This window comes from Narcine bancroftii, chromosome 6, assembly GCF_036971445.1.
Source record: "Narcine bancroftii isolate sNarBan1 chromosome 6, sNarBan1.hap1, whole genome shotgun sequence".
NCBI lineage: Eukaryota > Metazoa > Chordata > Chondrichthyes > Torpediniformes > Narcinidae > Narcine > Narcine bancroftii.
Window position 1 is genome coordinate 174,265,463 of NC_091474.1, and position 16,054 is coordinate 174,281,516.

Here is a 16,054-nt window from a genome sequence, read left to right on the forward strand (position 1 = left end):
TCAACCTCATTCACACTAGGTCAATGGTTCTCCACAATTTTTGTATCTTCTTTGAGAACATTTGTTTATTTTTTTTCTGCAATTTTCATATTCCCCAATTTTCTCGATAATCGATTTACCCATTCCTATCACTCAAAGATCCTGTTCCCCATTTAATTCCTCAACACACTAAACTAGAAAACCATGTACAGTTAAACCCCTCATATCTGTCACCTATAGGGATGCCGAATAAGTATATTTTCTGGTTTCTTGAGACTTACTCTTATAATGCCTGCATTAAGAATAAACAGTTTAAAAAAAACAAAAATACTATACTTCAAAAGAGTCACCCCAAAGGCAAGCAGCATTAACCAGCTCTTCATCCTGGGCAATGCCATTGCTGTTGGCCATAACTTTATTTAAACAGCGCCATCTTTTGCTCCCATTTTCAAAGGTTTGGTGTTACTTCAGAGAACATTTACTTTTACAATTTTAAACTTAGGTATATTTACCTATTATTTTATTCTTATTTATTTTAATGCTTTTATTTATTTTTCTCCTTTTTTTAACCAGTTGCTTGCACCTGTTGGTTGCTTGAATTCTGGATACCAGGGGTTTTTAACTGTATTTGTCTTCTACTCTATTCATAAAGTTATGAGCCCAGAGGACCCCAAATCCCAGCAGCAATAAAAATTCACCAAGACAAATAGTTACTTTAACAAAAGTAATTTTTAAACATAAAAATAGGATCAAACTTTAACTTATGACTATTAACTTAACCCCTTTCTAATTATAAGCGCATATGCATGTAATGTTTTTATAAGTTCAGAAAAGTTATTTGATTTACAGTCCAATCTCACTTCTCACTCCTCTAAGTTCACTAGTTGCAAGCAATTCTTATACTGTGCAAAAAAATTAACATTTATGAATTTCACCAGGCTCTGGTTTTTAAAAGTAATTGGTTACTGCTCAGGAAGGTACTCAATGGTTTCAGAGAGAGATTTGTTGCTCGTTGGACACACACAAACTGATTCCTTCCGATCAGCCACTTCAGTATCTTGCCGAAGAAACTTTCCCCATCAGGGATTTCCAAATGATAACCTCTTCTTCTGCAGGTCACCACAGAGTTACTTTTGTGGTATATCAGGTGAAACACTCTAGCTCGCCATTTCAACAGGGTGAACTCAGAACTCACAAATGGTCTTCAAAAATGGGGTTTCAACCATCTTCCAGCTTGCCATCTCTGCAGAAACCATTTTCTCTCACACACACACACACACACACACACACACACACACACACACACACACACACACACACAGGCCTGTTTGGTCTTTTCTCTCTGCAACAAACTGCAATCATGCAATCAGACAGATTGTGGTACTGGAACCAAACTTCTGAGTCCGTTCATCTGTTGCTTCCAAAACAATAATCCATTACTCCACAGCATGTCAAATTAATACCTACTTGTGAAGACTCTTTAGGCATTCTTTAAATTTTTTGCAAAAGTACTTGGAGCCCGGACTGTCTGGTTTGAGGAAAGCTCTGGCACTTTAAGTGAGATCTGTTTTATGAAGTGTTTGTGTCTGTTTGTGACCCACACCATCCCCACAATCTATCTTGTTCAAAAACACATCCATACACAACACAAAATATGATATAATCTGTCACAATGCTCATTGGGCTTGCCCAGCCTATATATAGTTTAAAGGCTCCATGATGACTATATTACATTTTGTATACATAGACCAAATTTCTTGATTATACTATATCATGTTGGAGTCTTCAATAGAATTTCTTTTTAGCTCCATCCAAATTGATTCTCCTTCATCATCTGATCAAGGTCCATCCTTTCTAACTATTTAATCCCATTTTTAATGTTACGGCTACCCGATCTTATAAAAGTGAATTATTCTAAGATAGTTAATTCCCAAGTTTGATCACTTTTTAAAATTTAGACATAACAGACCATTTTGGCCCACAAGCTTGTGTCGCCTAATTAACCTACAACCCCCTTAAGTTTTGAATGGTGGAAGGAAGCCAGAGCCCCCAGGAAAAACCCACACAGACAAGGGGAGAACATACATACTCCTTACAGACAGCGTAGGATTCAAATCCCAGTCCTAATTGTTGGTGCTGTAACAGCGTTGGATTAACTGCTACGCCAACTGTACTGCCCTTAATCTTGCAACTATATCTTTGCAATCACTATTAAATCATTCACATAGCTTTCAATTTATATCATTAATTATTGTTATGAATGCAGCTCATAACCTTTGTCCCTTGATTTGACTGTTATTAGAGGCATGTTTACTTATCCACATCTGAGATACTCAAAGTTGACTTGTTGGCATTTAACTGACTCAGTTGAACAGGTAAGGGACACAAATATGAAACCAGAAAGACTACTTTCCTACTTGTGTCCTGGTAAGATCACGATCAGTGCGAAATGAGAACAAGAGTTGAAATAACATCAAACCAATATCGCAATATGGCTGTAGTGTACAGATTGCAGGTGCTCTGCAAATAGTCACCCGGTCTATACTTGGTCTCCCCAATGTAGAGGAGACCACATTATGAGCACAGAATGCAAAAGAACAGACAGTAATGGGGAAGAGGGGAAACTGTGACTGGTACTGGGATCTTGTTGGAGCTGATGGAAGTGACAAAGTTTAATGAATTGTCTTTGGAGACTAGTGGGGAGAAAGTGAAAGGTCAGGGGAAGCTACATCTCCATTCTGTCCAGGAAGAGAAGATGAGAAGATATGCCAAAAATATTGCAAATGTGTGTGAGGGCACTGTCAGCTATGCAGAGAGAAAGCCTGATTTCCCGAATAGGGGGACTTTTTAAAAACACTTCGAGTGGAAGGCCTCATCTTCAGACAGATGTGGCAGGGAAAGAAATTGAGAGAAGGGGATAACATTCTTACAAGACACAGAATGGGAGGAGGAATAGTCAATGGAGCTATGGGAATCCACAGGCTTATAATAAATATCTGTGGATAGTTTGTCTCCTGGGATAATGCAGAGAAATTGAAAAAAAGTCCCAGAAATGGCCAAGGTGGAATGCAAAATTTTTGAGTTCCACACCAGTGCAAGTAACAGAACCAATGCAGTTATCAACGCCGAAGGAAAAGAGTTGGGGAAGGTGCTAGAGTAGGAGTGGAACAAGAATTATTCCATGCAGCCAATAAAAAAGGTATATTTGGGGTCATACAAGGGTCTTACACATTTGATTTGAAAGAGAGAGGAATCGAAAGAGCATAAATACACATATTAATGATACAGTAGAAACATTAGTTTCTGGGAACATTGCCAAACAAAATTTGACCAAAAAGTGGTTAGATTGATGACCAAAAACTTAGTCAGTGATGCAGAAGTTAAATTGAATCTTGAAAGAATTAAAGGAATGAAGATTTTTGGGAATTATTTCCATTAATGGCTGAAATAACAGCAACCAATAGAGGAGTGATGAAATTCTGGGAAATCCAAGCACCAGAAATGGAGGAATACAAGTATTTGAGAGGAATGTAGGAGCGGAATGGAGACTACAAAACATATGGCCAAAGAGCAGTTTAAAAATAAAAATAAGCATGTTTAATAATGAACATTTGTGTGTACTGGGATGAATTAGTGACTGGTTGGTAAGTAGGTCAGACAGCAAGCGTCTTGATGATATGCCTTGATAAGCATGGGCAGTAGAGTTTTGAATGATGTTGTTTCTGTCATTTGTAAAGCGTGGATAATATTGGAATAACCAAGTCTGGAGGAAATAAAAGCAAGGATAAGATTTCAGTAGCAAATGGAAAAAGTCAGAATCAAACAAAAATACAATGAAACATAAAAGTCTGCAAAGGTTGTGATTGAAATAAAAACGCTGGAGGAACTCCCCAGGTCTCACAGCGTTCACAGGAGGCAAAGATGTATATTAGCGTATACAGAGCCGTTGTCATACCCACACCCCTGCTCCGAATCATGGGTCCTCTACCGGCATCACCTACGGCTCCTAGAACGCTTCCACCAGCGTTGTCTCCGCTCCATCCTCAACATTCATTGGAGAGACTTCATCACCAACATCGAAGTACTTGAGATGGCAGAGGCCGACAGCATCAAATCCACGCTGCCGAAGATCCAACTGCGCTGGGTAGGTCACGTCTCCAGAATGGAGGACCATCGCCTTCCCAAGATCGTGTTCTATGGCGAGCTCTCCACTGGCCACCGAGACAGATGTGCACCAAAGAAGAGGTACAAGGACTGCCTAAAGAAATCTCTTGGTGCCTGCCACGTTGACCACTGCCAGTGGGCTGATATCGCCTCAAACCATTCATCTTGGCGCCTCTCAGTTCGGCGGTCAGCAACCTCCTTTGAAGAAGACCGCAGAGCCCACCTCACTGACAAAAGACAAAGGAGGAAAAGCCCAACACCCAACCCCTACCAACCAATTTTCCCTTGCAACCGCTGCAACCGTGTCTGCCTGTCCCACATCGGACTTGACAGCCACAAACGAGCCTGCAGCTGACGTGGACATTACTCCTCCATTAATCTTCATTCGTGAAGCCAAGCCAAAGAAAAATATATAGATATATCTATCTCTATCTTTCTATAGAACACACACACACACACACACACACACACACACACACACACACACACACACACACACACACACACACACACACACACACACACACACACACAAGATCTGCTTCCTTCAGAATTTCTGCTTTTTTTTAATTAAAAAAAAGAGCTTTACAAGGAAAGAGCAGTTACCCTATCACAAATCTGCATGATCTATGGCAGGGATGGGCAACCTACGGGAAATCTATCCGGACTGCAACCCAATGTAAAAGTACCATGAGCACACAAGTAGATAGAAAAAAAATTGCAAAATGGAAACATTTCATTAAATGTCAAAAAATAGATATTGAACCAGAAAGGACCAACAATATTGTTACCTATATTTTGAAAACAAAATGAGTAAACAGCAAATACCCAAAAAGTTAATAGATGTCGCCCTGAGGCAGTTACATAGTCAAGGTTGCACCCAGCAATTAGTTTCAGGACTTGATTTATTGCATAGTCCTTATTCTTCATCACAACTCGATTTTTCGAAAGATTGCACTAGAAAATAAGCCAAGGTGAATTTTCAGTTTTTTTTAAATTTTGGTTTCCTTGGTTTATATCTTTTTTTTAAATTAATTTAATTATCTATTTGATTTTATTTGTTTTATATTTCATTACACTCAATACGCCTCTGAAGAGACGTCTTCCGAGTAAAACTCTAGTCGCATCCTCTCATTTAACACTCAACGCTAGAATGAGTTTTAAATTTTATTTCTATTTATAGATTTTATTTATATGTCATGATTTATTTTTGTAATACAATTCAATGTTAAAAAGTTTCACTGTGACGAGAGATTATTCAGAATCAAGTTTTTTAAATTTAGTTTTATTTGGTTCTCTGCCTTTACATAATTTTTTAATCGTTTAAGCAGAAGTTATGAAAGATTTATTTCTTAGTCATTTCATTAATAATAATTAGATTGTTGATGAGATTTTTTTTCATCCCAGTATGGTGACAAAACGCAGGAAGATAGATCATGAGTGCCAAAGTTTCCAAGAAACTTGGACTGAAAATTATTTCTTTGTGCAGCATTTTGGAAAACCTGTTTGCCTTATTTGCAATGGAAGTGCTGCTGTGAACAAGGAGTTCAACATGAAGTGTCACAATGAAGCAAAACATGCAAAATTCAAGGAATTGAGTGGATAGGCTAGGACAAATGAAGTTTGGAGAATGAAAGAAAGCTTGGAAAAACAAAGTTCATTTGCTGTCAAACAACAAACAAAATCAAGGTTCCCACTGATTGAGCTGCTGCCTGTTTTGGGATTACCATATATTTCGGCATACAAGTCGACCCCCATTTTATGGGCTGTCCAGGCCTCCCAGGAACAACTCAAAGTTATTTTAAAACACCCCAATCGCATGTAACAAAAGCTGTAAATAAAAATTTTTTTAAATCCTCGGCCTACCAGACAGCAACAATGATGGCCCACGGGCCTGCAGCTCCGGGTGGGAACAAAAACCTCGGCCTACCAGGCAGCAGTAGCGACAGACGTCAGAGCTGGAGCACTGACATAGTGCTCCCAATGAGAGCAGGAGTGGAGACAATGGCCTCAGGATCCCAGGTAGCAACAGTTATGTGGTGGGGAGGTGCTTTCAGCATCGACTTATAAGCGAATTGACGATAATCTGTTTTTTTTCCGCGAATTTAAGGACTCAAAAGAATATCCGGTGTATAAGTCGCATTCCCCCCCAACCTTTTGAGAATATTTTTTAGGGTTTCATGACTCGACTTGTACGCCAAAATACATGGTAGTTTACTGTGGTGATACAGCCAAAGCACTGGGCCGCATGCCCCCAGCCTACTGCAGGGGGTGACCTCTGTATCTGCAGGAAGACCATCTGGGAGGCTGACTCTACCTGGCTAGCTGGCAATCATCAACCTATATATGGACTAGAGCTGGCCCCTCCTGGGCCAGTCATACATGGAGCCATCGAAACTACTACTGGTGTACAACAGAGTTGAAATGGATTAAAGCCTGTAGTACAGTCTTTCCAGTGTTTTGTGTCTGCTTACTGCTCCACAGCACACCACAATTTAATCCACTTCAACTTTGTTGTACCAGGATCAGCTCCTGGTTAATGGTCGGCGAGGGCGGGGTTGCCCGGGTCTGGGGTGGCTGAGTTGACCAGCAGTGTGGGCAGCAGAGCAGTATCAGGCAGTGAGGGGGTGTATGTGTGGGTCTGGTCCGTGAGGAGTGGGGCCTTCTGGAGAGGTGGGAGAAGAAGGAGGTAGGCTCCCAGTGAATTCTGGGTGGGCCAAGGGTACCTGTGGTGGGGAGATTGGGCAGGGTACTCATGGTGGGGTGGGGGAGGGCTACTGATGCCAGATCCATGGTCAAGATAGTGTCCTCATGTCCATTGAGCTACCCGAATGGAAAAGAAACATCTACTCGACCAGGGGGGCAGACTTGTGGATCCTCACGTTCTTGTGGAGGAGCCCCAGTCCCTGAGACATTAGCCATGTTGGGAGGGAGATGCCAGTCGCCGATTTCCTCAGGAATGAGAAAAGGCGCTTGTGAGGGGTCTGATTAGTAGCTGTGCACAAGAGCGACCATATGGCATGGAGTGCCTCTTTCCAGTAGTTAACAGATCAGCTTTTGGACCCCATATCACCCTGTTTCTGCACTTCACCTGCCTGTTGCCCCTGGGATTGTAGCTAGTCATGCAACTAGCTACAATACCTCGCACTAACAGGCGGGAGGCAGGAGGTTTACCCTTCTCACTGATAAGCGCGCAGTGGCATTCATGTTCAGCACCACCCACAGTGGCAAGATCAAGAACGACAGGATCTTGCGCTGGAGAATCGAGCTGGCCATGTTCAGCTATGACATCCAGTACAGACCAGGGAAGTTCAACGACTCCCCCGACACCCTGTCCCGGACCTGCGCCAGTGTGCAGTCTGACCAACAGCAGATGCTGCACAACACCCTTTGCCACCCAGGCATCACACACCTGTACCATTTCATTAAGTCCCTGAACCTTCCCTTCACAATCCAAGAAGTTCGGACCATGACCGAATTCTGCAGGGTCTGTGCAGAGTGCAAACCATGCTTCTTCCAACCGCCGCAGGCCCTTCAAGCAGCTCGGTGTCGACTTCAAGGGCCCCCTGCCTTCCATGAACAAGAACGTCTGCTTCCTCTTGGTCGTAGACAAATACTCTCGTTTTCCCTTTGCCATCTCTTGCCCCGACACCTCCACTGCCACCATTAACACTGACACAGATCTTCATGTTCAGACACCCGGCCTTCATCCACAGTGACCGGGTCTCCGGCTTCATGAGTGAGGAGCTGTGCCAGTACCTAATAGCACGATGCATTACAGCTAGTCGCATGACTAGCTACAACCCCAGGGGCAATGGTTAGGTGGAGTGCAAAACAGGGTGATCTGGAAGGCAGTCCTCCTGAACCTGAGGTCTAAAGGCTGGTCTGTCGACTACTGGCAAGAAGCCCTCCCCAAGGCACTCCATGCTATACGGTTGCTACCAATCAGACCCCTCATGAGCATCTTTTCTCATTCCTGAGGAAATCAGCGATTGGCGTCTCCATCCCAACATGGCTGTCATAGGGACCGATGCTCCTCTGCAAGCACGTGTGGACACACAAGTCCAACCCCCTGGTCAAGTAGGTGCTCCTTCTCCATTCGAACCAAAACTATGCCTATGTCAGGTACCCCAATGTACATGAGGATACCATCTCGACCAGAGATCTGGCACTAGCAGGGGCCCTGGTCCCTTCACCACGTTCCCTTCGCAATCTCCCCAGAATGGGTACCCTTGGCCCACCCAGGATTCACCGGGAGCTGACCTCCTTCCCCCACCTCTCCAGAAGGCCCTGCTCCTTGTGGACCAGACCCATACATACACCTCCTCACTGCCAGACACTGCCCTGCCCACACCGCTGGTTGCCCTGGCCACCCCAGACCCAGCTAACCCTCAAGCAACCCTGCCCTCTCCGACCATTGACCAGGAGCTGATCCTGTGACAGTCACAGAGCCACAGATGGCTGCCGGACTACCTGATCTTGTAAATACTGCCTGGCACCAAGAAACACCACCCCCCACCTCCCTCCCCCCCCAGAAACCCCAGGGCTCATTTTAAGAAGGGGGTGAATACGGTGATACAATCACAGCACTGGGCCATGTTCCCACCAGCCTACTGCAGGGGGAGGTCTCTGTACCTGAAGGAAGACAACTTGGCCTGCTGTCAGTCACCAACCTGTACATACACTTGAGCCAGCCCCTCCCGGGCCAGTCACATGTGGACCCATTGAGACACACTGGTGTACAACAGACTTTAAGTGGATTAAAGCCTATAGCACAGTCTTTTCAGTGTTTTGTGTCTGCTTGCTACACCACAGTAATTTTGTTTTCATTATGACTAATTTTTCTCATTTTTGACTAGTTATTTATTTATTTTTTAAATGGTGTCATTTTAATGAATAACTCGTGATTTTTGGTGCATTTGCAGATTTGAAGATGCCTTCCCTGACCTGAAATACATCATCGTAGTTTTTTGGAAGGAATACGGTTGATCTTGTTGCTTGAATTCCTTCTGTGGATTGTTTGTTGATAAATTATTGTCAGTTATATTCATATATTGTACATTATGTATTTCAAGCAGAGACAATAGAAAACTTGTATTACATAATGTCTGTGTTTCAATATTTATTTCATTTACGGTAGCATCTGTGCAGCCCACTGTTTAACCACTGATACACCATCCGGACAACCATTGATAAAAGGTTGCCCGCCCCTGCTCTATGGGATGATGTATTTCTTATGGTTTTAGAACGAAAAGCGAGTACATTACAGGAACTGGCCTTTTGGCTCACTCTGTATATACTAATCATTTTGTCCAAATTAAATTAAAACTCTGCTGTTTATGCACGAGGCACATCTGTCTATTCCCTGTATATTCATGCATCGATCCTATCTCTGAAATACTACCATCATGTCTGCTTCTACCATTACCCCTCACAGCTATTCCAGGCACCTACCCCTCTCTGTGCAATATCTCCTTCAAACGTTTAGGGACTGACCCCCTTGGTAGCTTAATTGTCTATTTTTAACATCCTGGAATTGGGATGGGGGAAATTAGCTGACAAAATCTGCTGCAAACTCAGCCTCTAAAATGGTTTCTGTCTCCCTCTGCTCTGGCAAGGAGGAATTAACTTCCACGTGCAATTCTCACCAGGTCTGCGGACAATTAAAATCAAAGGTGCACATTTATCGTGGAACAGTGGCCTCATCAAAATATTTCCTACCCCTTAGTTTTTGTGCAGAAGTACGTGGATTTATTACTGTAATCTCAAGTTCATTCCATCGACTTCACACGATCACTGGCATTAACAAATTAATGCCAGCGATTTCAAAATGAATTGAAAGCTTTACATTTCATAATGTAAAAGGGAGAGTAACATATCATAATGGCTGGAGAACCCAGGTCACTATGAAAAACTGCCCCTCAGGTTGATTTGAAATCTTTATCCTCTCAACTTAAACCAATTTTTCTAATTTTAGGCTCCTCTCCCCTGGGAAAAAGAGAGTGACCAATCACTTTATCTGTGCCCCTCATGATTTTTATACCTCTGTAAGGGTCACTTCTAACCTTTGTATGGAAGCTGGATAACACAGAAACCATTTTCTCTGGAATGCCAGAGGCTGAGGGATTCCCTTGTTGAGATTTATAAAATTATAAGGGCATAGGTAGGATAGTCATTTTCCCAAATTAGGAGGAGTATAATGAGAAGATATAGGTTTAAATATTAACTGGTGCTGATATCGCCTCAAACCGTGCATCTTGGCGCCTCACAGTTTGGCGGGCAGCAACCTCCTTTGAAGAAGACCGCAGAGCCCACCTCACTGACAAAAGACAAAGGAGGAAAAACCCAACCCCAACCAACCAATTTTCCCCTGCAACCGCTGCAACCGTGTCTGCCTGTCCCGCATCGGACTTGTCAGCCACAAACGAGCCTGCAGCTGACGTGGACCTTTACCCCCTCCATAAATCTTCGTCCGCGAAGCCAAGCCAAAGAAGAAGAATAGGTTTAAAGTAAGAGGGGAATGATTTAAAGTAGATTTCAGGGGAAATATTTCCACAGAGACTAATGGGTATATGGAAAGAAATGCCACAGGTAGAGACCAGTACCATGTTTAAAAAAAAATTTGGATATTATACATGGATCAAAAAGATTTGGAGGGATATGGGGCAAACAAAGTCTTCAATAGGCATCTAGATTGGGCCGAAATTCAATAAATATGAAAATAAATATGTACAAACATTTAGATCTCTGAAGTTGAAAACCAATACACTAGATGAAAAGAAGTAAAATAGTATTAAACTAATGGATGATTGAGGACCCGAGGTTTGCTTTCATTATGTTTAGGCAGGATTCTGACTGACTTGTTCAGTCATCATCCCACAGGTGGAAGCTCTCCACCAATGGCTCCTCATTCAAGCTCATTCACCAAATACACTGAGCATGATTACTATTGCAACAGCTATAAGATTTTGGAACAGAATTAGGCTATTCAGTCCATAAAATCTATCTGCCATTCAAATCATAGCTGATATAAATTTCCTCTCAAGCCCATTCTCCTGCCTTCTCCCCATAACCTTTGACACTTTTACTACTCAAGAACCTACATTTTAAATCTACCCAATGCCTTGGCCTCCATCACCATTCATTGCAATGAATTCCACAGATTCAATGCCCTCTGGCTGAAGAAATTTCTCCTCATCTCTATTCTAAAGGGACCTCCTTTTACGCTGTCGACTCTGCCATTGCTGGAAATTTTTTTTATTCCCCTCATCTTTTTAACCTCCTCTGGGATCTCTCCAAAGCCATCATATCCTTCCTTAGATATGGAGCCCAAAATTACTCATTATACTCCAAATGTGATCTGCCCAGTGCCTTATAAAGCATAGCTTTGCATCTTTACTTTTATCCTCTTGTCCTCTTGACAATGCATTTGTGTTTCTTACTACTGACTCAACCTGCAGGTTAACCTTGAGGGATCCTGCACAGGGACTCCTCAGTTCCATTGGACCTCACTTTCTGAATTCTCTCCCCATTTAGATAACAGTCAATGCTTTCATTCATTCCACAAATCAAACATCATCAGAAGGCTAAAACTAACCTGTCTCATGACATTCTAATCTCAGCTCACATTCTCTATTAGAGGATGTATGATGGTTTTAGATATTTTGAAACTGACAGCAAGTTTTCAGCTCTTTTAATTTGTATTCCCTCAACTTCATAAGAGTTATTAAACATTTCTAGTAACATCTCATTATTTCAATCATCAACATAACATACCTTGATTCAAGAGAACCAAACTTCCTGTCAACAAGGCCACACAGTTGGTGGGCTGATGGTTGTGTAGATACTGAAAGCCCCATCCACGGCTGTAAGATTTTTCATACATATACTGAGAGGCATCACTGATGACTTCCAAATATCTCTCCTGTTGAGTTTTGTTCAGGCGATCATACAGGAAGTCATAGGCAGTAGCAAAACTCACTAGTGAGTGAGCGAGAGGAACCTCATCCCATGCAGCATCCTCGACAAGCCTTTGAAGAGGAAAAGAAAATCATGAATACAATGCAAAATTAAAACCAGCAAAATGCTTGACCTATCGCTTTAGTTACTTGCCATATCTCTTATTGAACTATTCAATAAAAAAATGGTCTTGAGCGGTTCAATCTGTAATGCGCCAAATGGGCAGGTCTCACAATTCACAGCGAGAGCGACTGATCTCAAATACTCCAAATCACTCAGGTTTGTCCAAACCATTGTCAAAATGATCTGATTTTTATATTTGGATAAGCCGTTGGTTCTCAAACTTTTTCTTTCCACTCACGTACCACTTTAAGTATTCCCTATGCCATCGGTGCTCTGTCATTACTAAGGTGTATCTGAGTGGGAATAAAGAGTTTGAAAACCTCTGTTTTAATCGTACCTCATTGACTCGTTATGTGCACAGTTTCATAACTTCAAAGGAAATGGGCCAATGACCATTTTTCTCAAGCAAAATATTTTAGTAACGGTTGGGTCTAAAGCAGTGATTCTCAACCTTCCCTTCCCACTCACATTCCACCTTAAGCAACCCCTTACCAATCACAGAGCATGGATGGCATAGGGAATACTTAAAGTGGTATGTGAGTGGAAAGAAAAAGGTTGAGAACCAATGGGCTAAGCAATGAATTAAGATGAACAATTGGAAGGAAGAGTGAACAAATTTATTTTTAAGACCTATTTTTGGCATGAACAATAGAAATTAAAACAAATGCAGGAAAATCACAGTGATTTGATTGTTCGGTTTCCATCATGAAATTGTAGTCTTGTCACAAATTCTGGAAATACTAATCAATGTACATGTTCATTTATTCCAAACATTAGTGGTTATTGATATTTTAGAAAGGTTATATCAATTGATATTGGTGTTTACATTTCAGAATATGGCGGAACACTACAAATGTGATGTTTATAATCAGCACATTGTAAATATGTAAAAGTGTGTCTCAAAATCATTGTCCTTGGGTAACATACAAGCTGGATGGGAGAACATTCTTTTGTTTAGGGAATTAGTGAAGGAAAGATGACATCTATGTACTTTATCAGAGACATCGTTCATCACCATAAACAAAAAAACACATTGAAATCTGTTCCCACAATTCAAATAAAATCAAAACAGCACAAGGTCAAATTCACCAAAGCTGCCCACATGGCACAACTAGAACCATCTGGTTTGTGCCGAACTGCTATTCTGCCTAGTGCCAAAGACTTGCACTCAGATCATAGCTCTCCATACCCTCCATCCATATACCTATCCAAATTTTTCTTAAATGTCAAAATTATTCCACATTTACCACTTCAGCTGTCAGCTTTTTCTGCATTCCCACAATTCTCTGACTGAAGAAATGTACCCTTTAAACATTTCCCCTTTCAACCTTAACCTTATCCTCTAGTTTTAGTTGCACCAAACCTCAATGGAAAAAGCCAGCTTGCATTTGCTCCATCTATGCACCTCATAATTTTGCATACCCAGTTAATTGAACTTATGGCAGGGATCAATTTCATTTGCTATCAATATAAACTGAGGTAGTTAACTGAATTTTATGACGTGAAGTATACATTGATTTCAATCCTGTCACACTGTAGACAGAGCAGCATTCTTTTAACTTGTCCATTCAAACACAATACTGCACCCATAGTTTGATATACTCAAGGTCATCCCAAATGTGCTGTTAGCATTCTAACTTGCACTACTTCCACAAGCCCATCACCCCATACCAACAAGACACTCACTCCTGGTTTAGTAGCGCGTGAAATTTAAAATCATTTTCAAATCTCTTCATGATTCTGTTTGTCCATTTCACTGCATTTTTCTCCAGATTTGTAATTCTTGAAGATCTATACATTCCTCAAATTTTGCTTCTATGCTCAAACCTGAATGTAATCTCTTCACCATGGCACTGTTGCCTTCAATTCCAAGCCTTTCAGCTTGAGAATCCCTTCTCTCAACAGCTCTGTTTCTTCCATTAAAAACATCTTTAACACCAATCTCTTTCTCCGATATTTCAATTATGTTCATCCCTATGTGGCTTAACATCAACTCCAGTTAGATTACATACCAGTAAAATGTACCATATACAGTGCCCTCCATAATGTTTGCAACAGATTTTTTTCCTTTATTTTCCTGTGTGTTCTAGAGTTTTACATTTGTAACCAATTCATATGTGATTAAAGTGGACATTCCAGATTTTATTCATGGTTATTTGTATGTATTTTGTTTTAACCATGTAGAAATCACAGCACTTGTTTTTCATAGTTCCCCATTTCAGGGCACAATAATGTTTGGGACATTTGGCTTCACAAATGTTTGTGATTATTTATGTATGTTTAATTGCTGTGAAAGGTTCTTGAAAAAGTTGTTCTTAGCCAATCGTTGCCCTACATACATTAAAACATAGCCAAATAATTACAGTCAGGTTAAAAGGGCCGCCACAGCACGGAGTCAGCCTTACCAAGAGTATAAAATGACCTGCTCCTCATCACGGACTCTGAAAGCTCTGCCATTCTAATTCCCCTTAACCTTAGTGCAGCGTTCGATACGGTGCATCACACTATTTTAATAGATCGCTTGTGGCAGAGGGTCTGTGTCCATAACACGGCCCTGAATTGGTTTAAGTCTATTCTGAGCCCCACTCTCTTCTCCTTATACTTGCTTCCTCTCGGCCATATCATCCAAAAATATGGCATCTCCTTCCACTGCTATGCTGATGACATACAGCTCTATCTCCCCTTGAAGCCCAATGATCAAAGATAACAAGCCTCATCAACTATCTGAAGGACATAAAGTCCTGAATGTCTCAAAACTTCCTGCAGCTAAGCAAAGGCAAATCTGAGATCATCCTATTTGGCCCCCCCAACTCCACCAAAATTATTGCCAATACCCTTGGTAATATATCCACCCTCATTAAACCACATGTCAAATCCCTTGGTGTGATATTTGATTCCACGTTCAAGTTTGACAAACAAGTCAATGCAGTAGTAAAAGCGAACTTTTTCCAGCTCCACACTTTGGCCACAATCAAATCATTCCAGTCACTGAAAGACCTCGAGAAAGTTATCCATGCCCCCATTTTCTCCCATTTAGACTATTCTCACTTTCTTTACATAGGAATTAGTCAGTCATCATTATCCCATCTACAACTGGTTCAGAATGAGGCAGCAAGGTTCCTGACAGGAGCCAAGAAAAGGGACCACATTACCCCTTTTCTCACCTCTCTTTACTGGTTGCTAGTTTGTTGACAAAGCCATCAATGGAGTAACCCCCACCTACCTCACCAATCTCCTAATGCCCTATTCCAATTCAAGACCCCTCAGATTGACTAATTTAGGGTTCTTGGTTGTTCCACACTTAAATCTCAAACTCAGAGGAGATCACACCTTCGTGATAGCAGCCTCCAAACAGTGGGGTAACATTCCTCCCTCCATCAAATCAGCACCTCCCTTTAACTATTTTAAACCCAAGTTGAAGTTGTATTTTTACTCGCAAGTGTTTGGAGGTGATTGTCGATTGTTACCATGTTTTATGTACAATTCTAAACCTCAGATATCCATTTTATACTGCATTTTAAATATCTGCTCAAGTTAAAATGTAATTTATGATCTGTACAACACTTTGGTCAAATGGGAGTTGTTTTAAATGTGCTATATAAATAAACTAAAGCAATTGCTTCACTTCTGCAGGTAAAAGAGAGCTAGGCTTGTTTCTCAACTTTTGATCACCTTTGGAGTCTGCAGTTGCCATTTTTCAACATTAAGACCAGAGTTGTGCCAATGAAAGTCAAGTGGCCCATTTTGGACTAGTAGGCCAAGGAAGACCTCCATTTCTGATGACAGAAGAATTCTCATCGTAATGAAGAAAAATCCCCAAACCCCTGTC

At 41.4% G+C, this 16,054-nt stretch overlaps 1 protein-coding gene across 3 annotated transcripts in view; it reads right to left on the reverse strand.

Moving 5' to 3' along the window:
- Positions 1-16,054, reverse strand: part of dse (dermatan sulfate epimerase) — an 89,747-nt gene that overhangs the window by 27,629 nt on the left and 46,064 nt on the right. For all 3 annotated transcript variants that reach the window (XM_069886812.1, XM_069886810.1, XM_069886811.1), the window contains one exon: positions 11,920-12,173. In XM_069886812.1, the coding sequence (XP_069742913.1) occupies positions 11,920-12,028 (109 nt within the window). In that variant the 5' untranslated portion in view covers positions 12,029-12,173. The remainder of the gene's footprint in view (positions 1-11,919; positions 12,174-16,054) is intronic.